Below are 26,672 nucleotides of genomic sequence, written 5' to 3' on the forward strand. Positions count from 1 at the left end.
CCTCTGCCACTGTGACTAGCTCTCAGCCCTCATCACTGGCTCCCTGGTATCAAGGTCTTCTTTTTCTACTGGGCTAGTGTCTGAGCCTATGAGACTCCTGCTCTAGAGAAGAAAGAAATGGGTAAGGAAATACATCATAGGGAGGGAGGGTAGGGACCTTCTAATGCCAGAGAGTGACTCAGTGTGACCATCAGAGACAATGAGTCAGGAAAGGTCTGTCCCCCTCACCAGAACACACATACACACACACACACACACACACACACACACACACACACACACAGACACACACACACGGCCATCTTTAATTGTCAACTTAACATTGCCCAGCATTGCTGGGGAAGAAAGGCTCACTGAGAAATTATCTTAATGGGTTGGCCTATGCTGTGCCTCTGAGGGATTTTATTTTAATTGCGGAGGAGGGCCCATCTTGGTTGTGGGTAGCACCATTCCCTAGGCAGGGAGTTATGAGTTATATGAGTGGAGAAATCCAACGTAAGCCCAAGCAAACACACATGCATTCATCTCCCTCTGCTCTTGACTGTGGGCATGCTGCGACGGAAGTTCCTGCCTTGACTTCCTCACCATGACCAGGTCTACACAGTGTGCTCCAAGCCAGCCAGGGCTACACAGCAAAACATTGTCTTGGAAAAGCCAATCAATCCACTGATAAATACAGCCAGCTGTCACCACTGTGTCACCTCATCTGGACACTGAGATACCTGGACACTGTGACATCTGGACACTGAGATACATGGACACTGTGACACCTAAACACTATGTGATTTCATCTGAACTCTGTGTCACTTCACCTAAACACTGTGACACCTGAACACTGTGACACGTGGATACTGTGTGACTTCACCTGATGTCTGTGACACTTCACCTGAAGGAGCTGAGGGAAGCAAGCTTGGCTGCTGCCTTCGTCCTGAGAAGCCACAACCAGGGGAATGTCCTGCTCTCGTTCTATCTTCCTCTTCCTGTGGACATTTTTAGCTAAGAGCTGGAGCGAGAAAAGTCCCAGCCACTCTGCATTCACAGGCATGGTGTAGAAGTCACCTGAGACCCTGTTCCTAGGCAGGTGTTCCTGCAACAGCTGCAGAGAGGATCAGCTACAGCACAGGTCTTATTGCTTCAGCTCTCTAAGATTCCTACCATGACTGACCTCTTCTGACCACCAATGTTATCAGGGCTTTGTGTGAGCACACAGTGGGTGTCCTGGTTCCCACCCACCCTCTCTCTGGGAAGCACCTGAGCCGATACACTGGTCACAGAAATGAAGTGCTTCAGGCCTCTCATCACTACTACCAAAACCAGGGCCAGGTCCCACAAGCAAGACAGCCAACATCAGCCATGCCTGACCCAACTCTCATCACCAAGTATGGAGCAACACACTGACTCAGGGTGTATAAGGACGCACCCACACTCTGCTGCCTGCACCACCCACCTGAGCTGCTCTAGTGTCCCCACTTGTGAGCCCTGCAGGGATAGTGAGTCTCTTCAACCCCAACATGTGGTTTTCAGGGGACTCAAGTGCATTGTGTCAGGATTATCCACATAGCAGTAGGGACTCAGAACAACATGAACCAGCAGACGTGCAGTAACTGTGAGGGGACCTCCCCCTTGTCCCCTTTGTCCCCCTTGCGGCTCCCAAGCAGAGAGACTTTACAGAGTTTAGCCAATGCCGCTTGTGAGTTATGGACATGTTAAGTCATTACCGTCCCTTGTAGCAGCATATTTTCCCAGAAAGTTGGGAGGAGCTAAGGTGGGAGGAGTAAGGAGAGGAAGAGGAGGAGTAAAGAGAGGAAGAGGGAAGGAAGAGGAGGAGCTGGGGAGCAGAGATGTAGGAGGATGAAGAACCACGCCATGGATGGAGAGCAGTCCTGGGTAACATCTTATCATCTTATATCTAGGTTAGTTAATTGGGAAGCACCTCCAATCATGTGGCACCTTGTTATTGAGCATTACCAAATTGGATAATCTAAGCATTAGAGTCTTATTTCTACCAGGCCCGAGTAATGGCGGGATAGTCTGGGCTCAGCCCAGCCTTGTGGCAGAGCCATCTCCCACACTGGCATCTTGTGGGTGGAAGGGCTGGTGTCTCTGGCCCTCCTGAGCCGGTGGCCTGAGCTGCGGCAGCAGCAAGAACACGCCACTGCTCATGACTTCAGGCCTAGACTAGTGGGGGGGAAATGGTGGCTCTGTAACACAAGACAGAGCAGGCACTGCCATTTTAAATATCTCCCGGAAGAGTTCCTCACCCTGCTTTCTTCTTGCTGCAGGAAAGTAAAAAATGGGAAAACAGAGAGTGAAGCTTAATGATTTCTCTTTGTGTCAGGATAACAAGAGTGCTTGCGCTCCAGATATGCTCTTTTAAAGGCATGTTTGCTACTTGTTAAGCCTTGGGCCTCTGGGAATGACATGTTTAATCTTCTCCTCAGCCTCTGTATGATACAATATGGATTGGCAAACAAATGAACTATTTATTCATTGATCTGTTTGTTTCTGTGTAGGCTGGGCTGGCCTTGAACTGGCCATGTAGCCAAAGATGACCATAAACTTCTAATCTCCTATTTTCTTTCCTCCACCTCCCAAGGGCTTGGATTATAGGTGTACACTGCCATGTCCAGCCTCTGAGGTGATGGCTTGGAACCCAAGGCTTCATGTTTGCTAGGCAAGCATGGTACGGACTGAGCTATGGCTCCAGGCTGACAGGTGAACTTTGAACAGAAGAGTCTAGTTATTGTTCCAGCCTCAGGGTAAAGTTGCGTAGAGAAAGGTATTCCAGTCCTTTGACCCTTCACGTTGAGGTCCTAAGGTTATTTCAGGTCCCAGTCACCCTGCCAAATCTGTATGGGTCGGTTAGCTGTGTCAGTTCATCTGAAGTTGCACTCTCCTCAAGTCCCATGTTACCGAGAAGCCTGTTACCATGATGGGCATCCCTGCACGCCACCACCAGAGGCAGAGGCTGCTGCTGGATGAAGCATTGTGGTCATAAAGATACTTCTTTTAATTTCAATCAAAGCAGATGCTTTGCCTGGGTCTCTGCATAAGCATTTGGATAAGCAGGCGTTCTGTCCTCTGGACTAACAGAAAGCAAAGCCAGTAGCAGGTCAGCCAGCTCTCCCTTACAGAGAACTTCCCAGCAGAGAGTTACAGAATCTACTGTGCTCAAGACAGTGCTGGAGGAGGGTTCTGGTCAACAAAGCAGCACAGAATTGAGAAGGTCTTTCTCTCCCCCCCCCACCCCCACCCCATGCCTGTCTCTGTTTCTCTGTCTCTGTCTGTCTCTGTCTCTCTGTCTCTCTGTCTCTCTCTCTGTCTCTCTCTCTCTCTCTCTCTCTCTCTCTCTCACACACACACACACCACACCTTTTTGTTTGGAAACTTCCTGCACAGAGAAGACTTATTTTAAAAGCATTTATGCCGTGGATGGATTTACAGCTTGTGTCTAAGGAGGTGAGGCAGGAGGATTGCTATGAGTATCAGGCCACATAGTGAGACCTTGTCTTAAAAATTAATTAATACATAAAATGCAGGAGCAATGTATGTTGTAGCACTCCTATATTCCAAACACTGGGGAAGAAGAAGCAGAGGGACCAGGGGTTCAAAGTCATCCTTGGCTACATAGTTTGAGGCCAACCTGGGCTACATAAGAGCATGTCTCCAATAAATACATGATGATATAATATTAATCAGTTGAGTAATCCTTTGGCAACATGAACACCCGTCACTCATGGCCTTGCTCATCGTTGCTCGGCTCTCAGGCCTGGAGAAGTGTTTCCCCCTGGAGAACCAGGAGAAGGAGGTTCTCCATGGTAAGTTGATTTCGTGGGCTTCAGTGCCTGGCTACCTGTGTCTAAAGTCTGTAGCCAAAGCTGGGCGTATGGTGGATGCCTTGGGAGGGCAAGGAAAGGAGATCTCAAATTAAAGGCCAGCCTGGCCTATTCAGTGAGACCCCCTCAAAAATGGAACCCCAACTCTGTAGCCACACCACTGCTGCAGAGATCTGAAAGCACAGGGCCCTGCCCGCCTCGCTCTCTGTGTCTCTATGTCTGTCTCTCTCTTTCTCTCTCGCTCCTTTCAGCTTGTTGGCCAGTTTTAGGTCACGATCCTGACTCCAACCAGAATAGCCTCTCAAGCGGCTCTCATCAGATGCACTGGTTACCTCTGGAAGCCATGAGCAGGAACATGGTGTTAAGCCAGGTCTCATAGGTCCATGGAGGTCATCGCCCTGGAAGCCAGCCTGTGTGTCCTGTGCTGAGGGTCATAACTGGTGTCCTGCCTCTGATTCCAGCCTCCTTATCCTGTCCTTGGGTTGGAGGCGAGCACTCTGTGTGTGTGTGTGTGTGTGTGTGTGTGTGTGTGTTTGTTTCAGTACTCCTCCCTCCATGCCTGTTCACCCTGGGCTGGCTGAAGGGCAGCACATAACCTGGTCTTCTGATGCCTAACGGCCATTCCACACGGGAACTTGTTCCACGGAGATTGTGTAAACTGGTTGAGGCATTACTTTACTGCTGAGGGTGACTCTGTGTGTAAATGAGCATTGAGCATTTGCCTGCCATCCCAAGTACTCCTGGGAATCTAGTCTTCAAAGGTAGTAAATTATCATGAGGCAAAGTTCTCAGAGAAAGCTCTGCCAGGCCACAGTCAAGTCCCAAGCAGAGAATCCTCTAATTAGCTAGATACTGTTAGAGATAATGTCCACCAGGCTGGGGAGATGGCTCGGTGGATAAAAGCACATGCTGCCAAGGCTGATGGCCTGAGCTTGATTTCCCAGGTCTGACGTGGAGAGCACCCCGACCCCCTGAAGCATGAGCCTTCTTATTGTCCTTATGTCCCCTTCCACATAAGGACAATAAGAATGCCTGTGAGAAATGTATGGTTATAGAGAAGCTACATTTCAAGTAAATGTATGTGTCACCTAAGAACAAGGAAATAGACAGGACCAAGGTAAGATGTGAGCTCAGTCTGTAGATGTGCTGCTCTCCTGGGTCTGTCTGTTCAATGCCACAATAGTGTGTCTTTAAACAGCATTATCTCACCCCACCCCCAGCTCCCAGAAACAACATCTCCTAGGGGAAGCAAAAGAGAAGTTTCAGAATCTTCCTGAGACCTTGCTCTATCTGAAGGGGTTCTTGATTTTAGTAGAGTCCAAATTGCCAAGCCAGTCCCCAGTCATCTTTTCTCCTGTGGATATCAGGGGCACGAGCACATCTGCCTTTCGGTTTATTACTGCGTGGAACAGACTTTTGGCCATTTCGGGTCATCCTTCAGACACTCAGATGGTAGGCCATTCTCACGTCTGTTCTTCTCACCCCTGTGAACAGCACATGAGCAAAGGCTGAATGAACGCTTGTCCCAGTGAGCTGCGGGGTCAGGACCCCCATGGGCCTCTGCTCACGCTGACATCCACTGACCAATCTGCAAACTCGGTTTATGTGCACTCCTGTTTAAAGACATATTTAGTGTATATGTATTCAGGGTCGGCCTTGAACTCATTCTGTAGCCCAGAATGACCTTGGATTTCCCATCTCCCTGTTTTTGCCTCCCAAATGCTGATATCACGGGCCTGCAACACCACACCCTGCTCAATGTGTTGTTGATTCGTTGGCCTTGAACTGGCTGCCAACGATGCTGAGCTGAGCGAGGCTTATCCCTACCCTTTCACCCCAGCAGTCAGCCCTCACCCGTGACTCCAGACACAGGCTGCAGAAAACAATGAAGAAAACTACGGACTGATTGGACCGGGAAGAGAAAGGTGTTCATAACGGGAAAGCTGAAGAGAACAAACAGAGAGAGCGAGTCACCGGGCTCCCAGCAGCCGGGAATGTGTACAGCCCGTGATTCGGTGTTTGTTTCTGAAAGCCAGAGTCAGTTGGCAGATACAGAGTCTAAACAGTGGGGGTTGATGGAGAATAGGGACCCATTCCTGTTCTTGTGCTCAGCCAAAGCTCTGCCAAGTGCTTCCATTCTTAGTGTTCTCCTCTGGAATTTTCCTGGGCCTGTCTTCTGGAACTGGTGTTTTCTTAACAGGGACCTCTCCTTCCCTACTGTTAGTGTCTAACGCTCTCCGTAGGGGGTGTTTGTGAGCCAAGGGGAACTGGGTACAGCAGATGCAGTCCCAAGTCCCGACCTGGTGTGGGGCTTGTGGTTTAGAAGGAACCCTTCAGTTTAACAGAGGGACTGCAGTGGAGAGGGAGGGCCCTGGGTTATAAAGCTTATTCCTCAGATCACATTATAGAAAGAGTTGATTAGAGAATTGAAACTTTCCTCCTAGGCCCGTATAGGCTGGGTCCTGCAGTTTGATGTCAGCAGCCCAGGGCATTCGTGTCACAGCCAACTCTCCCTGGGCATTTCAAGCCGATGTGTCAATGTCCAAGGAGAAACCTAGAAGCCTCAGTGTCTCAGGAGAAGTATCTGGAATCTGGGCCGCTTTCTGGAGCAGGTAAGATTCTGGAGCTGAACTTCCAGCGTGTGAGATACCATCCCTGGCCTCAGAGCATGGCTTCTAGGAACTGACTGGATGGGACGATTATCCCATGGCACTCTTCCAGGTGGTTCTGTAGCATGGTTGCCTGTACGCTGCTCATAGGCTTATCTGGAGTTCCAGCCAGACCCTGCCCAGATAAAAGCTGCTTCTCTGCTTCAGTGGCCGTGCGTAATCTCTGAAAATCTATACTTTGAATTACAGCCCAGCTAGAGAATGGAACTCATTCATACAGATTCCCTGAAAAAATGTCACAAATATCCCAACATCAAAGAACAGACTTTTCTCTACCAGATACCCAGCTCCCCGCCCCTGAGAACAGAAAGGCTGACTCCAGCAGTTTCTCCACCCTGCACTCCTCCTACTCCCCAAATTTAAAAACTGCCTGCAGCTTCATGGAGACAAAGTGGCTGACTGGGTGGGGGCTGGCCACACATCCTCCCTTCTGCAGAAGGCCGAGGGTCTGCGTGCCTTCTGGGCTTCCTTTGCCTCCCTTCCCAGGGAGACACAGCCTGTCACAGGAAACCATAAAAGCCTCTTCTTATTAATGTTCTTTTTAGTTTATTTTTGACACCTGTTTCCCCTGATTGCAGCAGTTGTCAAGGTCAGCATGAAGATCCCTGGCCTTCTGACAGGGTCCTTGACCAGCTGGAAAGGCATGATGCCTGTGCCAAGCCTTCAGTAAAACAGACACTTATGTAATTTATGCTTTCAACAAGATGATAATAATCATTTCACCATTAAAATTTGCGTGCTGAGCTGCCATCTTGTGTCCCTGTGTGTGTGTGCCTTATCTCAGCTGGTCTGCCTAAGACCCCTTGATCGTGAACCTTAGTTCCCCACACGGCGGCGCTATTTCTGCCCTGACAAGATGAAAGAGATGATGAGGAAAAACCTCACCAAACTGCAGGCACAAGTGTGCACTGGTGAGAAAGAAACTGCTTGTAGAAAGAAGGTGGTTCACGGAACAGCCACAGCAGACGAGAAAAAACTGCTGTTCTCCTTAAAGAAGTTAGAGGAAAACAGTATCTTTGGTACTGAAGAGGTGAACATGTTTACAAACCAAGGAACAGTGATGCATTTTAACAACCCTAAAGTTCAGCATCTCTGGGCAGCAAACACCTTCACCATTACAGGCCACGCTGAGACAAAGCTGCTGACAGAAATGCTTCCCAGTATCCTAAACCAGCGTGGTACAGTCTGACTACTTTAAGGAGACCGACTGAAGCTCTGCCCGAACAATCTGTGGATGAAAAAGCACCACTTGCTCCTGGAGAGGATGATTATGATGATGGTGATGGAGTTCCAGATGGTGGAGTGTTGAGGACTGCACTGCCCCACGCTTTGGGGCTAAGTGCTCTGGTCGAGAGAGGGTAGAGAATGGAGGTCCAAGAGACTCGAAAAATGGAGACAAAACAGGGTGTGTGGTCAAGTCTCCTTTACTGTCTCCCATTCACTATATTCACACCTCCTACTGACCACCACCCACACACCACTACATCTACTAGTACCACACCCTTACAAGGAAATCCTGGGTATTTATAAGTACAAACAGGAGACCACAGGTGAAAACATTTTACCATGTGCACCATACAGCTGAGGTCACTAAACAGCAAAACAAGCTATGTGGGATAAACAATATATTTATCAGAGTGTGCTTCAGCTGTTGTAGGCTTTTGAAAAACAAGTCTCTATCAGGGTATATGGCTCCAGATGGCTGCAAAGTTGATAGCTGCTTTCTAGCCGCTTTCTGCTTAAAGCCGGCTCCCAACAGTGGAGAATGTTGATGAGGCTTCTAGGAATGAGGCAAACTGAATGAAGCAACTTCTGAAGATGGTGGCACTTGCAGAAGTTACAGGAGCTGCTGTTTTATATCATGACTGCTTTTTAAATTTTTTTGTTTATTATGGATTTGATGAAATCTAGAGCTTTTATATTTTTAAGCCCAAGCCCCCGGACAGTGCAGCTCTTTTCAGTTTTTGCTTATATCTGATTCATTCTTTGTGATGAATTAAGCTGAAGAAGCCTGGGGATAAAGTTTGGGAAAGGTTAATAAAATTCTTTGCCTAGTTAAAAAAAAAATTGAGTGCCATGTGTGTTGGTTATAAAAGATTTTATTTTTATTTGTGTGTGTATGCACAAGTGTGTGTGTGTGTGTGTATGCACAAGTGTGTGTGTGTGTGTGTGTGACATGTGTGCCAGTGCCCTTGGAGGCCATGAAGGCGCACCAGAACTCCTTGAGATGGAGTTACAGGTGTTTCCCACACGGATGCTGGAAACCACACCTGGGTCCTTTGGAAGAGCAATGAGCATTGTCAGTTGGTGATCCGTCTCCCCAGTCATTTCCCCCAAAGTTTTAAACTACATTTATTTACTTTGTATGGGTGAGTATGTGGATCCACCCCCATCACCACCGTCACTGTGAGAACCCAGTATCAAGAGTGACCACAATACACTGTAAGTACACTAAGTGTACTTAAAGAAGGGCCTGAGGCCACACTATCTAGGTTTGAATATGACTCACAGATCCTTCCTCTGTTGAAGAATTGTTTAGAAAAATAGCTTATATATGGAAAATATATATACAAGAATATCTGGCCTATTCGTGAACATTCAAAAGGTATTTGCTATTATGGTATTGATTAAATTAGAAGAATTTTTTTTTAATTTTTTCCCCCTAAAGAAACATGGAGTCCTGGATCTCCTAAGACAAGGGCATAGTTATGATTCGAGGTGGGAGCCCGAAGGGTGGAGATTATCCCAGCAGGCACTGCGAGAGGGCAGGGGGCAGAATCTGACCTCTGAGCCAGGTAAGGTAAAGGAAAGGTCAAAGGAAAGAGGCTCCTGACTGGAGCTTCGAACTGAGGTGGTGATGAGCACAAACCTCAGAGGCCCTGTCAAAAAAAATCTCAACTCCTCACTGTTCATTCCCCAGTACCCTTGGTAAGACTCTGAGCACCAATGGAGAGCTGGCCACTCTTCTAGCTAAGGAAGTCATCGAAGCGAGCAGTCACGGCTGTCCTCGAGGTACCTGCTTTCTACCTGGACTCCTGCAACTGCCCAGCTCCCCACTCCTTCCCAATAATCACCTTAGTCCTTCCAGTGTTTCAGTTAGATAGACATTTGAAAACCCTGCTTCCAGACAAAGTAATTAACTCTGGCCCCAAACCAAGCAGCAGTCGTGTGGCAAAACCAGGCTTTAAACATGGATGCAAACCAAAGGTAAGGCTTGTAAGCTATTCCACTTTCATCTCCATCCTGCTAGTTGAGGAGAAAGGACTCAGGAGTTGAGAGTCGTGGAGGTCAGCCTGTTAGGTCCTGCTGTGGATTCTGGCTTCCCACAGATGATGGCTGGGAATGAGAGACAGAAATGTAGACTTCAAGAGGAAGTGTGGCTGTTGAGGGTCATCAGATCCCTAGGTGTGCAACCGCTGCCTCCAAGGTCAACTGCTCTGCTGAGCAGAGAGAAGCAGCTCGGTAGTCGTCCAGTGGGAGGCCTCTGAGCATCTGTGAGGAAGTCGGAGGCTCCCAGGTCAAAGGACAGTGGGAGATGAGACAAGTTGGAAGAGGATGTGTGGTGGGGGGAGCTGAGGTCAGAGCAGCACCCCAGGTCACTGTGTGTCTGAGGCCAGTTGATGGATGAAGAGATAGCAGGGTGGGAGATGGCCCTAGCCCTAGAGGAGAAATCAGAAGGCTAAGAGGCAAGCTGGTGGTTCAAGGTTAGAGACAGGGGACACTGCTGTCTTCGCTCTCGGGGGAGGGAGTTAGGAGCTTCGAATGCTGGGTTCCAAGTAGAATGTCAGAGAGAGCAGGCCCAACTGCAAATTTTCCTGCCCAGGTGTGGACCAACCTGCAAGGCTTCTCTGCCCCAGGAGCTAGGGAACACAGGCTCTGCCACCAGTCAAGCGTCCCAGGTACAAATGATAACAAGATGGGGAAGGAGAAGAATATGGGCCCCTCCACGTGCTGCCTCCTCAAGGGGGAAGAGGGGCTGCCATTAAATAAACCCCAAAGAATGAACGTTTCCAAACTTCCTTGTGTATAGGAACCACTGGGTTCTCCTTGAAGTGGCTGATCTGGTGAGGCTGGGGAGGACGGGAGGTTCTGTGTGCTCAGCAAGCACAGAGCTTGTGTGTTGTCTTGTGTGCTTCTTCCGGCTATAGACACTCAGAAGTTACCTTCAGAAGGTGGGGCTGCCTCGGAGGTCAGCAGGCAGTTGTCAAACCTACGGAAGTGGACAGTTTTCTGTTCATAGGCAATTGTGAAGCCGACTGACAGTTTAAATCTTACTTCTACCATATCTTAGCAATGAAACTGGATAAATTATGGGTCATCATCACTGCTCTCAGTTTCCTGATCTAAAAGTAGGAATGGTTAAGATCTGGCTTGTTAACTGCCCACTCCGCAGTGGTAAGGACTGAATGAAACAATGTAATCAACATGCCTTACTAACCAAAGTGAAAGTGCTTTGTGTTTGTAATCAGTATTGTCTCCACTACTGTAACCACTGTATTACATGAAGTTAATATAAAATAGATTAATTTCCTTTTCGGTTGTGCACACATGGGTGTATTGTTTGCGATCCACTTTGTTTTTAATTCTTTAAAATCAATCGATATGTACGTGTGCACACATTTTCTCTGGTGTGCGTGTGGAGGTCAAAGGACAATCTGTGGGCATCAGTTCTCTCCACCGGGCAGGTTCTGGGGATCAAACTCAAGTCATCAGGCTAGACAGTGAGTGCGTTTACCTACTTAGTCCTCTCAAAAGCCCCCACCTTATTGATTGATTGATTGATTGATTGATTGATGAGACAGAGTTTCTCACTGATCTGGAGTTCTCGAGTCAGCAGGTTAGACTGGCTGGCTAGCAAGACCCAAAGATCTGCCTTGTCTCTGAACCAAGAAAGTCCCCTCCCTGTCACCTTCTTAAAGCTTTCCACAGGTGTTTCTGTCTCACCCTTCTCTGCCTGTGTGTTTGTCTGGAGCTAAAATCTCATGCTGTAGCCCTGGCTGGCCTGAGCTAGCCTCAAACTGAAGGTAATCCCCCTGCTACAGCCTCAGAAGTACTGGGACTTTAGATGTGCACCACTGGGACCTTCTTTGCATTTCTTTCCTTTATTTTAAAGTTGCTAAAGTACTCCAACCCTTCCACGATTTTCTGCTCTCTAGTGAGCTCACCTGGCCAGAAGGAAGGGCAGGGCTCACACACAGATGCTGGTGGTACATGTTTGAGCCTTTAGACGTTCAATTTGGGAGTGGGGACTGGAGAAGGCTGAGCTTGGTTAAGAGCACTTGCTGCTTTTGCAAAGGATTCAATTTCAGTTCACAGTCTTACATACAAACTTTTTTTTTTCTGTTTTCTCTGATCAGCCATGGCTGTCCTGAAACCCACTCTGTGTATGTTGTTGTTTTGAAGTTCAATTTAGAAATATTTCCCTAAATCCTGAAGAAACTGTATGATACCCACTTTGAGTACATAACCGCAGTTCTAGGGAAGCAGCCTGAGTAGTTGGGGTGCAGGGGTCATTCTAAGGAGAATGTATCACACCGTTCTATTGTTAAGCTATTATACTAGTGAGTGAGGAGTTAGAAATGACTTAGTTGTCAGCAATGGGAAACACACAGGAGTTCTAAAGACAGAGAGGACAAACCATCTCAGTAGTAAATGCTTATATCTGGATATCTCTGGAGAACCATCTCTGGTTATTTAGCCCTGAAATATTTATTAGTGACTTTATTTTCTGCTTTCTAGTTTTTGCAACATGCATGTTATATAACCAGAAATAACTTACAGACCTGGGGAGTTCTACCCCCAACATGGCTGTTGGGCATTTCTCTATGATGTCCCCATTTAAGGGTGATTTATCGACTTAGCCATGAGCTGCATCCTTGGAGATGATCACACACAAATCCTTTCCCTGTATACTTGACCAGAGACTCTCAAGAGCTTGCTTTGGGGTCTCACAGAATGGGCAGCCATCTGACAGTATTGGAGACAGGCTGCATTCTCTGTGGAAGAATTAGCCACGTGTCAGGGGACTGTTGACCCTGCTGACAGATTCCTGTCACTGTCCTTGCAGCACTGAAGTGACGGCTCTCACACCGGCAACCCTCAGAAAAGACAGGATGTCTCTGCAGATGAGGACAGCTGGGGAGGAATTTCAGGTGACTGAGAAGAGCAGCAATCTTCTCCAAAACATCATGGTGACCAAAGGTTCAAAGTAAGTAGGCCTGAGCTCACCAGAGCCACTTCTGGGACCTGCCTCAGCAGGAGACCCATCGTGCGACATTGGTTCAGGGTCAGGGTTGGACATTCTCCTCTCCAGTTCATCTAAGTTTAACTCCTAAGTATCTACTGGAGTAGACTTACGGGCCACTTGTGAGGCTTGCGGTGTGAAGGAGGCAGCAGCAGCAGAGCTGGCAAGACTCCAGTTTCCACTTAGGAAATCAATTGTTTCTTGTAGATTCCTTCCCGGCTCCCTTACAGTTGCTAAAGACATAGCCATTTAGTTACATTTAGTTACATCTTGTTAGTTGCACAATCATGTGATTATCAGCAACCACAGATCCAATGGGAAACTCTTGTTGCTACCAATTATGTTTGAGATGGTGTCTCACTGTATAGCCCTGGCTGGTCTGGAACTCATTAAGCAGGCCTTGGATTCACAGAGATCTGCTTGCCTTTGCTTCCCAAGTGCTGGGATTAAAGATAGTTTACATAAGCCTATAGATGCCAAGACCTTTCCTATGTGTGAATATTCATTACTCTTGCTATGATAAAGCACCAGGACTGTGGTAGTTTACAGAAGAACTTTCTTGGCCTCTCAGAGGGTGAGTTCACGATGGCGGAGCAGAGGCAGCCTGTGGCAGACACAGTAGCTAGAGCAGCAGCCAAGGGCTCTCACACCTCAAACCACAAACACGAAGTGGAGATGGCAAACTGGAAACGGCAGGAGTTTTGAACTCTCGAAGTCCACCTCCAGTTACAAACTTCCTACAACAAGGCCACACTCCTAAACCTTCCAAACAGCACCATCAAGGTTAGGGACCAAGCAGTCAAATGGCTGAGACTACAGGAACATCTCATTCAAACCACCAGAGTAAGGTAGGTGTGACAAGTCCCCAGCCCACTTCTAGGCTCAGGGTCCACAGACATGACCTACCACAGATATACATTGCAAGGTTGTTGTGATTCATTTAAAAATGTGTGTATGTGTCACATAAATGCAGTTTAGTAAAATAATGACAGCCCAGTAGGAGATGGGCAGGGGCTCTAGCACAGTTGTCACACAGGCGAGAACAGGACTAAGCTATGAACACACAGGCAAAGATTCTCTGCTTCACTTGCCCGGAGAAATTAACATCATCAAACCACTGTTCCAGCTTAAACATCAGATTAGCAGGGAACAGGAATTTTAAAAATACACGATTCTGGAAAAAAGTTGTGCTTCAGTCACCATTTCTGCCAGGAATATAAAACAATTACACATCTTTGAAGCACAGGTTAGAAGTCAGGCATATTGGTGCATGCCTGTTATCCCAGCATTTGGAAGTGGAGGCAGCAGGGTCAGGAGTTGAAGGCCAGCCTCAGCCACATAGTTCAAAGGGACTACAGGTGGCTCTGTCTACAAAAGCCGAAGCAGTAGCAATAAATAAGCAAAGTGCAATCTGGGAGAGCTTAGCAGGGCGGGGTTCAGGAACTGCCTGTCGCTGTGCTGGCTCTGGCTCCCACACGCAGCACATAGACAGGAGGATGGCCATTACAGCATTGTTTTGTATTATTATTTTCCTGGGGTGCTATGGGGACTGTTCAGCTGGTAAAGTGCTGGTTGTGCAAACATGGGATCCGCTGAAAGAGTGCGGCAGTGCTTACTGTAACCCCAGTGTTGGGAGGCAGAGACCGGAGGAACCCAGGGGCTTGCCTAGCTAGCTAGCGCAGCCAAAACCGTGAGCTCCAGGCTCCGTGAAAGACCCTGACTCAAGAAATAAAATGAAGAGCAATAGAAGACCTCTATGCTGATCTCTGACCTCTGCACACACACACACGCACACACATGCACATACACTTATGCACACATACACACACTACACACACACACACACACACACACACACACACACATACACACACAAACACACAGAAATCGAAAATTACACTACGCCAACATAGAATCATACATATGAAGAAATCTTCATGTACTGGTATGAAATGGACTCCAAACAGGTTATTCAAAGGAAGTTTAAAATTCAGAATAATATATACAAATGCACTCATATTTATATAGACCTGTGGAAACCTGCATGCTTGTCACACACTGTCTGGAAGAATAAAGACTGCTATGGGAGAACTCAGTGTGTATAGGTGTGGTTTAAATGGGGCTTCCCCACAGCCTGTGTGTTTGCGATGGTGATATTTTGGAGTCTAGGGAACCTTTGTGAGACCTACCTGAGAAAGCCTGTTACTAGGACGGAGCCTTAACCAGTTGGAACTGGGCTCCTTTACCGCTGGTCTCTTTCTCTCTATTTGCTGACCGGATGTGAACAGGCAGCCTTAAGCTCTCCCCAGTACCTTCTCCACCACGGTGGACTGTCCCCCTCACTGTTCCTTCTCAGAGATTTATCCCAGTAATGAGAAAGGTAACCAGTATGTCTTAGTTTCTTTTCTTGTTGTTGCAATTAAAAACAAAACATCAAAAGCCAACCGTGAGAGGAAAGGTTCACAGTTCAAGGCACAGTCCATCTTGGTGGATAGATCAAGGCAGGGGAAGCCTGATGCAGCTGGTCACATTGCATCCATACACAAGAAGCATAGAGCAATGAATCCCTGCTTCTGTCCAGCATCTTTTCTCTGTTTATACAGTCCAACAGCAGGTGGGTCTTCCAGCCCTGCCAAGGAATGGCGCCACCCACAGTGGGCAGGTCTTCCAGCACAATTAACTCAGTCAAGACAGTCCTCCAGAACATACCCAAAGGCCCACCTCCCGGGGGATTTTAGAGTGTCACATTAACACTGTCACATAGTCCCATCACAGACCTGATCCTCTCTGCCCATCTACACTTTGGTAGATTCTTTTGAGATTCTACCCTTTTTTGTTTGCTCACTGTTTATCTTTCCCACACTTTTGTACATATAAATACAAGTAGCAGCAATTTGGAATTTGGAACCTCACTGTTAAATAATTTATGGATTTAGCCAGACAATATTTATACAGCCTTTCTATTTCTCTTCTTCAAAATGTACTGTACATGACATTGTTCACACAGGACAAAGTCAGTGTGAGGGTATCGGATATACCTGAGGCTGAGGTGTGTTCATAGGTCTCCATTAGAATCGTGTAGGGCAGATGACCAGTCTAAACTCCTACTGTACAGTAATTACCTCTGTCTGCTTTGTTTGTGTTGTTTGCATTTGCTAAGGGAAATTACCGAAATGGACCACATCTCAGACAGACCAGATAAAAAAGACAAACCTTCTGAAAACCTACAGACTGATTTTCTTTACAAGATGGACACTGAAAAATGGGTAAGCTAAGGTGGGCCTGATGGCATATGCTTGTAATCCCAGCCCTTAGCGGATGAAGATGGGAGAGTGAGAAGTTCAAGGTCAGCCTTGGGTACAATCGAACCAAACCCACAAACAGACACAAAAGAAGGAAGAGTAGGAGAGACATCAATGTCACAGCAGGTAAAGAAATGACCTCTCCTTGTGTCTCAAAGCAGGAAGAGAATGCCCGAGGGTTTTCTCGTCATAGGTCTAACACTAAAACAGAGAGGCTGGGAATGGCATTGCTTCCCACTGCTGTCCACACGTAGGGGTCATCCTAGCTTTCCTGTGCACCCCCCATGTGTTATGTGCTGGTTTTGTCTGTGAGGATAAATTACAATTGGCATAGGTCACCTTAGAGCAGAGGTTATGCATAAAATCATCCTCTGATTGCAGAAAGTCTTCCAACAGAATACGTCCATTCTGCTTTGATTCCATCTACGTGGGAATCCTTGCCCTGCCTCCTCTGGGTGCTTCCTGGGGCCTGAGCCTGCGCTGACTGCGGCTGGCTGCCTCGTTGTGGTTTCTGTCTCCACCTTCCTTCACCTCTCCCATAGCTATACCTTCTCTGTCTCGTGCTAAGGCCATTCATTCCCCTTGGACTGAGGAGCTGTCCAAATAATCTATTATGACCTGATTTCAAGCTCTCTTTACTCAATGACAAAGTCTACCTTAAAGACTCTTGTCTGAATAAGGAGAAGCGTAGTGTCGGAACATGGCCATACCTGTGCGGTGTCCCCGGTTAATCCACTGTGTTGCATGAGGGTCGATGAGTTACCATTGCAGAGGCTGAGAGCATTCCCAAGCCTCAGACAGACTTCAGTGTGCAGACTCTGTTCCTGAGCAATACTGAGGTGTGAGCCTGTGGCCTTGGCTGGGGTTTACACAGGTCTGTTGGTGACGAACTAATCTGTTTTGCCCACCCCAAACTTTTCTCTTTCCGGTTTAAATTTGCTTGATTGAAGCACAGGAGAGTTTTGCTTAAAACTTCTTCAAAGGTCAGAAGAACTGTTTTACAGTAGAGTTTCTTTTTTTTTTTCCTGTTCTTTTTTTTTTATTATTAGATACTTTATTTACATTTCAGATGCCATCCCCTTTCCCCATTCCCCCCTTAGAAAACCCCAATCCCATGCCCCCTTTTCCTTTTTACACATATACATTTTTTTAAAAAATGTTAATCATAGGCTTTATAAGTTTGGTATTGCTCAATCAGAGGTGTAACCCACTACCCAACCTAGATATATCAACTATCTTTGACTGGTGGAGATACATGAACATCTGACTCCATGTCTCCCCCCTCTTTCTCTCTTTCATCACCTAGCTTCTCCTCTCCTTCTTCTCCTCCTCTTCTTTTTATTTTTTATTTATTTATTTTATTTACATTTAAGATGCTATCCCCTTTCCACATTTCCCCTCCCTAAAACACCCCTGTCCCATGCCCCCCCTTTCATTTTTGCTTTTATACGATTTTTTAAAAATGTTAATCAAAGGATTTATAAGTTTGGTAATGCTCAATCAGAAGCGTAACCCAATACCCAACCTAGATATAAAAACTATCTTTGACTGGTGGAGACCTGTGAACATCTGCCTCCATGCCCCCTCTCTCTTTCTCTCTCTCATCACCTAGCTTCTCCTCTCCTTCATCTTCTCTCCTTGTTCCATCTCTTCCTCTCAGTACTCCTTCCCACTTAGCTCCTCCTACATATCACTCTTCCTGTTAAAGTAAAACTTTTCTCTCAAAATACAATTAGAGCATACTTATTCCTACTTGTACCAGTGAGGTACAAGATAGTCCTAATACCCAGTCCATCATTCTGTTGACTAACCAGAACCTCTGTCATCTCTTCTAACTAAAACACTTACTTTTGATCCTGGCTTTTTGGCTTTAGAATGAATGTCAGCTGAAAACCATCTACTCAGATCTTTTCTCTCAAAGTAAATAGCCAGGATTGGTTATGAGACTATAGGTCTTCAACCCCATCAGAAATCCAGAATGACTGAGTTAACTGAAGTTATGGGAAGCACTAAGCATAGCTTCTAAAACTTAGCCAATTTATAGAGACCGCTGAACACCTGAAAAGCCCCTATACTACTGAACGTTGGAGCATCAAATCTTTAGCCTTCTGGCCCAGAATCATCTGACAGACCTTAGTGATGCAGGATTATTAAGGGCTGATTACTCTGTCTAGGCAGATATAATCAGTCGACTATTCTGCATGTGTGTCCTTTTCTGGACAGTAATTTGTCTGTAGATGGAGAGAGGCAATTCTTGCCTAGTGGCTGTCACCGAACAACTGGAGTATCTCGAAGGATGCTCAATTTCTTCTTAGAATCCACGACAGGAAGCTGTCAGGAGCAGACAGGTCTCTAATCAAAATGAACAATATATAAATATTTGTAGCGTCAGTTCTATGGACTTCTGATGTTTTGAAAACCAACTATCCATGTAAGGTAACCTGGACTGTTGTCTGTTCACTCCTCTCAGCTATTTCTAAATAAAATATGGAAAATGCCCTAACAATAAACTCAAAACCATGAATTGCTATAGTCCCTTAACTCATAGGTTAACCGTCCCAAATCAGTTAAAAAAGTTAAAAAAGGGCTGGGTCTAGGCCTTGTATTCCTAAATGTGTTATACAGGCACAATGCCCATGAGAGTATCAATATTCATCTCATTTTTATATTAATAAGAGGCTCATACCAATGAAAACCTTAAATTTGAAATCAAAGTAAATTTTGTACCACTTAAGAAATTATAACTTCATCTTGATAATAATTATACAGATTTCTACCAATAGGTTATGGCTATGCAATAAGTCCTAGCTAATCCCCCCTGTTCCAACAAAACCACTACTTTTCCCTAGAAAGACAGACCATTATTAACCACATTAGTCCCCAAGCTCAGGGAATAGGGGCGCTGACTCTTTAACTTCTTCAAGCTGATTAAGGGCGTTTAGAAGAGGGGTGGGGGGGAGAGTAAGTTGATAAGCCTCTGATGCTGTGTCTTCACTGAATCCAGATAGAATTCCAGGACATCGGAGGTTTGGGCAGGTCTGCTCAGTATGCTTGATGAGTAGATAGACCAAGGCTGTGTATTCTGCAATATACAATTCTCAGAACAAGTTTTAGTATCAAGAAAAAAAAATTTCCCACCCCCAGGGGGCTGACATTTTTTTTTAAAGATGTTGGTTCTGACGACTTTTTTTTCACTTGTTAAAATTGGTTGTAGTATTTACGTTTCAGATTTTATCCCCTTACCCTACTTCCTCCCACCACCCAGAAACCTCCTATCCCATCCCCCTCCTCATGCTTCTATGAGGCAGAGACCGCACCTATCCCTCCTCACTATCCCCTCCCCGCCCTCACATTCCCCCCCACACACTGTGTGTTCATTTTTTTTTTTTTTTTATGGGACCAAGAAACTCCTCTCCCACCTATGTCCGACAAGGCCATCCTCCCCTACATATACCTCTGGAGTCTTGGGTCCCTCCCTATGTGTTCCCAGGCTGGTGGTTTAGACCCTGGGGGGGGGCTCTGGATGTTTGGTATTGTTGCTTTCCACCTGAGGCCACTAACCCTTTCTGCTCCTTCAGTCCTCTCACTAAGTTCTCCATTGGGAAACCCCTGATCATATCAGTGGTTAACTGTGAGCATCGTCCTCTGAGTGTGTTAGTCTTTGGCAGACCTCTAAGGAGACAGCTATATCATGTTGCTCACATTATGCACTTCCAGCCATCCACAACAGTGTTTAGCTTAGGTGGCTGTACATGGGGTGAATACCCAGGTGGAATGGTCTCCTGATGGCCCCTCCTTCAGTTTCTGTTCCATGTTTTGTTTCCCTATTTGCTCCCTTGAGCATTTTTGTTTCTCGTTCTAAGTAGAACTGAGGCATCCCCTCTTGGTCTTCCTTCTTCATGAGCTTCATGTGGTCTGTGGGTTGAGTCTTAGCTAATCCAAGCTTTTGGGCTAACATCCGTGGAGATATGTTTGTGTAACTATCTTCTTTTGGGGTTTTTGAAAGATTACTTTCTTGCTTTTTCTAGGTTGTAGTTTCCCTCCTTGTGTTGGAGTTTTACACCAATTATTCTTTGAAGTGCTGGATTTGTGTTGAGATACTGTGTAAATTTGGATTTGTCATGGAATATTTTGGTTTCTCCATCAATAATGATTGAGAGTTTTGCTGGGTATAGTAGTCTGGGCTGGCATTTGTGTTCTCTTAGGGTCTGTATGATATCGGTCCAGGATCTTCTGGCTTTTATGGTCTCTGGTGAGAAGTCTGGTGTAATTCTTATGGGTCTGCCTTTATATGTTACTTTGCCTTTTTCCCTTACTGCTTTTAGTATTTTTTCTTTGTTTTGTACATTTGATGTTTTGACTATTATATGGCGGAAAGTATTTCTTTTCTGGTCTAAACTATTTGGAGTTCTGTAGGCTTCTTGTATATTTATGGACATCTCTTTCTTTAGGTTAGGGAAGTTTTCCTCTATAATTTTGTTGAGGATATTTACTGATCCTTTAAGTTGGGAGTCTTCCCCCTCATCTATACCTATTATCCTTAGGTTTGGCCTTCTCATTGTGTCTTGGATTTCTTGTATACTTTGGGTTAGTAGCTTTTTGTATTTTGCATTTTCTTTGACAGTTGTGTCAATGTTTTCCATGGTATCTTCTGCACATGAGATTCTCTCTTCCATCTCTTGTATTCTGTTGGTGATACTTGTGTCTATGACTCCTGATCTTTTTTTTAGGTTTTCTATCTCCAGGGTATTGTCCCTTTGTGATTTCTTTATTGTTTCTACTTCCATTTTTAGATCCTGCATGGTTCTGTTTAATTCCTTTTCCCGTTTGGTTGCATTTTCTTGAAATTCCTTAAGGGATTTTTGTGTTTCCTCTTTAAGGGTTTCTATCTGTCTACCAGTGCTCTCCTTAAGTTCTTTGAGAGTGTTATTTATGTCTTTCTTAAAGCCCTCTATCATCATCATGAGAAGTGATTTTAATTCTGATTCCTGCTTTTCTGGTGTGATGGGGTGTTCAGGGCTTGCTCTGATGGGGGAGCTGGGTTCTGATGATGCCATGTAACTTTGGTTTCTGTTGCTTACATTCTTGCTCTTGCCTTTTGCCATCTGGTTAACTCTAGTGCTGCCTGTACTTGCTGTCTCTGACTGAAGCCTGTCTTTCCAGTTATCTAGCTTGTGTCTGATCTCCTAGGGTCCAGATGTCTCTGTGATCTTTTCCAGCTGCACTGATTACAGTGGTACCTCTAGGATGCCTCAGGATATGGTGCCTCCAAGGTAGTAGTCCAGCTAGGTGTCTGCTGTTCTGGGTGCAGTGTCTCCTCTAGAATATCTCAGGATATGTTGTCTGACGCTCTGAGTTTAGTTGTTCCTCTGTGGCTCTGGATTGAGTGGACCGTCCAGTATGTCTCAGGTGGAATCCGGGGTCCACACAACAGCAGACCTGGCAGAGGTCTGATCCAGGCCTCAGATCTGAGAACTAGTTTCTAAGACACTGTCCAAGTTAGAGAGCCTGGGATCCCTGCTTCCTCTGGGTTCTTGGAGGTTGGGGGCAGAGCTGCCACCCAAGATCTGCTCAGTGCTCTGGCCCAGACCGGAAGGAACCAGTGTTCCGGGTCTGGAGTTATTTCCAGGGTCCTTGTGGATCCCAGTTACTCCCTGTTTAGGGCGGGCACTGCTGTCTGCTTACCTAAGTTACTGCCTGAGTTAGAGCGCCTGAGATCCCTGCTTCCTCTGGGTTCTTGGAGGTTGGGGACAGAGCTGCCACCCAAGATCTGCTCAGTGCTCTGGCCCAGACCGGAAGGCTACAGTAGAGTTTTAGAGAGAGAAAAGGAGAGAGGTAGAGAGAGAGAGAGAAGGAGAGAGACAGACACACACACACACACACACACACACACACACACAGAGAGAGAGAGAGAGAGAGAGAGAGAGAGAGACAGAGAGAGACAAGTATTCTAAGGTAGGTTATTATTATTTTTGGCCATTCAGCATGTATAGGATTGAGACAGCAGAGAACTGAATAGTTTTCTAAAACAAAGCAAGAAAGAAAAAAAGAGAGAGGTGGGGGAAGAGGAAAGAAGGGATTTCATGGACCAAATTCAACAGAGTCTGCTATTTCTCTCAAACCCCTTGCCATGAAAATAAATAACAGGAGAACATAAAAGCCCAGAACAATGGTCTGTTGTGTTCTTACCATGGCATTTTTAAAATAGCATTCATGTCAGTTAGCAGACAGCACGGCATTTGCTTTATCTTTGTGTGTATAAATAAATGCACTTCACTAAGCCATTTAAAAGTAGGTCAAACAGCATAACAGTTTGTTCCTGTTGCCTTCAGAAAGCATCTCTAAAAATAAAGATTCTCTTCTACATTTCCAAAACACTGTCATCACATGTAGAGAAATTAGCAGTTTAACACATAAAGAAGCCTAATATTCTCCTCCCCTCTGTGTTCTGGTTTCTTCAGCTGTGCCTCAAACGATTTTTAGAGCTTTGTCACTTTTAGAGATTCATGTGTTTTATGTGTATAAGAGTTTTTCCTTCGAGTATATCTGTGCACTGTGCATATCCATGGTGCTCTCAGAGGCCAGAAGAGGACATCAGCTCTCCTGGGACTGGAGTCAGGAATGACCAAGCTGGGAACTGAACCTGGGTCTTAAAGCTATATATATATATATATATATATATATATATATATATATATATATATATCATGCATTTAGTTGTCATGGCTCAACAGACTGTCCTAATAGGAAACACTTCTACCTGTTTTATAAGTTCAAGGCCCCCACTGTGTGTTTTGTTTCATTTGTTCTTGTTTTGCTGTGGTCTATATAGCCCAGGCTGGCCTATAACTCACTATGTAGCCTGGGCTGGCCCAGGACTCACTGTCTAAGCCTCATAGCAGTCTCCCACCCCAGCTTCCTGAGGGCCAGCGTTACAGATACACACCCTTGCCTGGCTAACACACAGAGTTTCTGAAGATACCAGAACAGCGAAGTCACTTGAGTCAAGTTTTGGAGTGTATGGTTGGGTACCTTTCTACTGTTCACGCTGAAAACCACTCTTCTGTGGGAGGCTGATGCTAGAGAGTCTGCTCCAGCCCCCGACAATCTGAACAGAGGGCTTGTCTCCTTTGCTCATCCAAGTATGAGAAGGCACTAGCTCAGGCGGGCTGTCAGGTAGTGCTGGCGGAGCCGCTGCTTCTCTATATGACTCATCTGTTTTACTCCCCTTCCGCCATCATCTTGTCCAGGATGGGTTGGAGCAGGAGTCCAAGCACGGCCAGGACCCGCCAAGCAAACTGGATGAGCAAGAAGTAACTCTAGCTTTCGAGGGTCCTCAATCGTCTCCTCCTCCTCCGCCAGCATCGGAGGAGAGCACCCAGTAAGCTTGGACACGCCCAGTGAAGAGCACGGAGTGACTGGGGGGGGGGGGGTGGCGGGGTGGAGATGAATCCTGGGAAGGCATTCAGAGAAAGCCTGGAAGACTGACAAACTCGCACAAGTTGAACCAAGCAGCATCCGCGTGTACAGGGACTGGCTGACTCTGTCTAGCAAGATAGTAGAGTCAGCCCGTCCTTGGCTGCCGATGCTGGTAGGGTCAGAAGGTCCTCTGTGTGTCCTTGGATTTGGAGTTTATAATTGATATGTATGTCAACAGTCTCAGATAACTTCTATATGAAAATTATTCCAATCATTATCAAAAGCTTACCAGTAAGCCCTTGCATGTCACATGTTGGACGCCTCTCCTCCCCTGCCCCTTTCCTTGCCCAATATCCAATGCTCGCTCTATAGAGGGAGATTTCAAATATATCTATTTTTAAGGCTGGGGCCTCAGTGGTAGAGTACTTAGTTAGCATGTGTGAAGCCCTGGGTTCAACTCCTAGCCTTGAGAAAATTATATAAAGCTTTTTAAAAGGTATGTGTGTGAATGTTTTACATCATAAATGTATGTGCACTGTGTGTGTGCTCAAGGAAGTTAGAAGAAGGTGTCAGATCTCTGAACTTGGAGTTATGGATGGTTGTGGACCACTGTGTGGGTGCTGGGAATCAAACCTAGGATGTATGCAAGAGCAACAAGTGCTTGCACGGAACTGAGCCAGTTCTCCAGGCCGGCATGTAGCTCTGTGTTTGCTTCGTGTGAGACCCGAGGTTTGATTCTCAGTAACACAATACATATTTTGAAGAATTGTTTGCTTTATCTGGACTTTTAAAGACCTGTTTACAGGGATAAATAAGAGGCCAGTTGGTCCATTTTAGTAATACAAAATGCACAGGGAGATCATTTAGAGCCATATGAGGTGCTTTTACTTCCTACCTCCCAATGACTAGGGTTCTGCTTCCACAGGATCCCAGAGAGCTTGATCCTCAAGCTGAACTACTGGCATGCAAAGATGGGTCTCCAGATGAAAGAACTTGGAGCTGACCATGGTGACTGGTTGGAGAGAATCAACAACATTATACAAAAAATAAATAATACAGAAAGCACGGTGAAGAGGTAAACACTAGATGTTGGGACTGGGAGGAAAATAGTAGAATGTCTTCCAGCTTTAAAGCTCAAGACACTGTGCATGGTACAGCAAGCAGGCCATACCACAAGGGCATGAGTATAATCTCAGGGTTAGAAGTCGTCATCCCAGACCTGTATCAGAGCTCTTTGTCTTTGTCTCTTCTCTGAGAGATTTCTCACACACTGGACATGCATAACTCTTTCTCTCTATTTATTTTTATCGTTGTTACTTATGAGTGTGTGTGTGTGCACATGTAAGCACAGATACCCGGGAGACCAGAAGCATTCCCTGGAGCTTGGGCTGCAGGCAGCTGTGAGCTGCCTTGTGGGTACTGAGGATAGTACTCCTGCCTTTAACTGCTGAGCCATCTCTCCTCAGCTCTGTTTCCCTTGAGATAGTGTTACACAGCCCAGGTTAGCCTCGAACTTTCTGCATTCTGAATGTAATTTGAAACTCCTAACCCTCCTGCCTCTACCTCCTGGTTATGGAGTGTGCTACCACAGCCTGTTTTATGCTGGGATCTGAGCCCACGTCTTGGTGAATGCTAATCCAGCAGTCTACTAACCAAGCTACACCTCCATCACAGAGACCAAACTTGAATCCTGATGGCCCATTTGGGGGGGGGGTGTGAATTAATTACTTTTTAAAGCTTGCCTTTCCTCATATACAAAAAGTTATTAATTATAGCCTCCTGGCTGACCTATTGTGAGGTTGATGTTTTGAGTCACAGTGAATGATTAACAAACTGAAGCTCTTATTGGAAATAAATGTCTGAAGCCTTTGAATTTCTCTACTGAGCGTCAACCTCTTTGGTAGCACAAAGAAGCCACACTCCCAGCTGCTTCCTCTTTACCGGCCTCAAAGCACCCGCTCGTCCATATCCATGTCGGATCTTTTCATCCTCCAAAGCATTAAAAGTGACCCAAGTCCCATATGCTATAAATTCCCTTTTTAAATTAAAGTATAACTGTATTACAGGACAATTATGTTCTTTCATGTAAGGTCCTGTGGGTTTTACATAGCTATGGAACCAACACAATGAGGACCTAGAGTACCTCCATCAGTCACAGAATCCGTTATCCTCTGTTCTTGTGTGTGTGCACTTTAACACTCTGTCTCATGTAGCCCAAGCTAGCATGGTATTCCTGATCCTCCTGCCTCTACCGCAGAGCGCTGGGATTATAGGTGTACACCACCATGCCCGACTTGCTAGTGAGGTGAAGGTCCTTGATAGAGTTCAGATAAAATCCCAGATTCTCAGCCTTTGGATTTTGAAATGTCGCTGCCCAGGCTGTGGCTATAACTCAGTGCTTGCTTCTCCTGCACAAGCAAGTGTCTTGTTTCAAGCTCCAGTGCTGGAAAAACCAGTCCTCTCTCGCAGTTTGTGCCTTTTAACAGGAGTAGAGGTTTAGTCCAGCCGAGACTCACTTCTCTTTACTGTGTCTTTCTGCGTAGAACAGCATTCCAGTTTGGAAAGATTGGAAATCTCTCCCATGTCGGATGATTTTTTTTCCCCCTCAGTCTACAAGACTTAGTCCATCTCTTCATTTGTTTGTAGCTTGCTAACCGAGGTTATATCCCTGGAAAACCAGTCTAAAAATCTGGAGGACCCTGATCAGGAGGCAGACATTGAGGTAAGCTGGCTTTGGACTCTTCCTGATGCTTGTACCAAACAGACCATAGCCAGAGGAAGACGCACCTCCATCACAGGAGGGCACTGGCCAGACAGTGCCAAGAGCCTTCTTCCAGGGGACACCACCTCCCTTGTTCTATGCTCAGAAAGCAGGACTCTACTGTGCTTCCTAGACAGTGAGTGAGGCCTCCCGTAGTCTTCTTTCTGTCTTGATGCTGTCATGAAGACAGGAGCCTTAAGGAGAACAGCCTGTCTGAATCCCAGAATCCCAGCCTGCTAGCTCAGAGAAAACATCTCGGGAATGGGAATTTGTTAACTGTGTCCTTAGAAGTTAAGATGCTGACTGTGTGGCCTTTGATGGCCTCCTGATGGGTTCTTGTGATATTTCCATACCACCAAAGAGTCTGATTTCTTTATTAACTTGTGTTCTTAGAGATTCCCTACAGAGAAAGCTTTTTAAAAATTTTGTTTGTTTAATATT

General features: G+C 46.0%; 1 protein-coding gene and 1 pseudogene across 23 annotated transcripts in view; both read left to right on the forward strand.

Annotated features, from left to right (window-relative positions):
- The first annotated feature begins 1,783 nt into the window (after positions 1-1,783).
- Positions 1,784-26,672, forward strand: part of Smco2 (single-pass membrane protein with coiled-coil domains 2) — a 40,304-nt gene continuing 15,415 nt past the window's right edge. The window contains exons 1-10 of one of the 23 annotated variants that reach the window (XM_076940876.1): positions 1,811-1,913; positions 2,597-2,683; positions 3,400-3,459; positions 3,768-3,818; positions 6,281-6,448; positions 12,573-12,713; positions 15,910-16,015; positions 23,302-23,432; positions 24,396-24,545; positions 26,117-26,192. In XM_076940876.1, the coding sequence (XP_076796991.1) occupies positions 6,309-6,448; positions 12,573-12,713; positions 15,910-16,015; positions 23,302-23,432; positions 24,396-24,545; positions 26,117-26,192 (744 nt within the window). In that variant the 5' untranslated portion in view covers positions 1,811-1,913; positions 2,597-2,683; positions 3,400-3,459; positions 3,768-3,818; positions 6,281-6,308. Of the gene's footprint in view, positions 1,914-2,596; positions 2,684-3,399; positions 3,460-3,767; positions 3,819-4,087; positions 5,289-5,676; positions 5,874-6,280; positions 6,449-6,557; positions 7,256-10,300; positions 10,405-11,147; positions 11,227-12,572; positions 12,714-15,909; positions 16,016-23,301; positions 23,433-24,395; positions 24,546-26,116; positions 26,193-26,672 lie in introns of those variants that run through there. The other 22 variants (XM_076940866.1, XM_076940870.1, XM_076940871.1 and 19 more) reach the window with 22 other exon arrangements.
- Positions 7,362-7,827, forward strand: LOC117715562 (transcription factor BTF3 pseudogene; annotated as a pseudogene).

This window comes from Arvicanthis niloticus, chromosome 9, assembly GCF_011762505.2.
Source record: "Arvicanthis niloticus isolate mArvNil1 chromosome 9, mArvNil1.pat.X, whole genome shotgun sequence".
Classification (NCBI taxonomy): Eukaryota; Metazoa; Chordata; class Mammalia; order Rodentia; family Muridae; genus Arvicanthis; species Arvicanthis niloticus.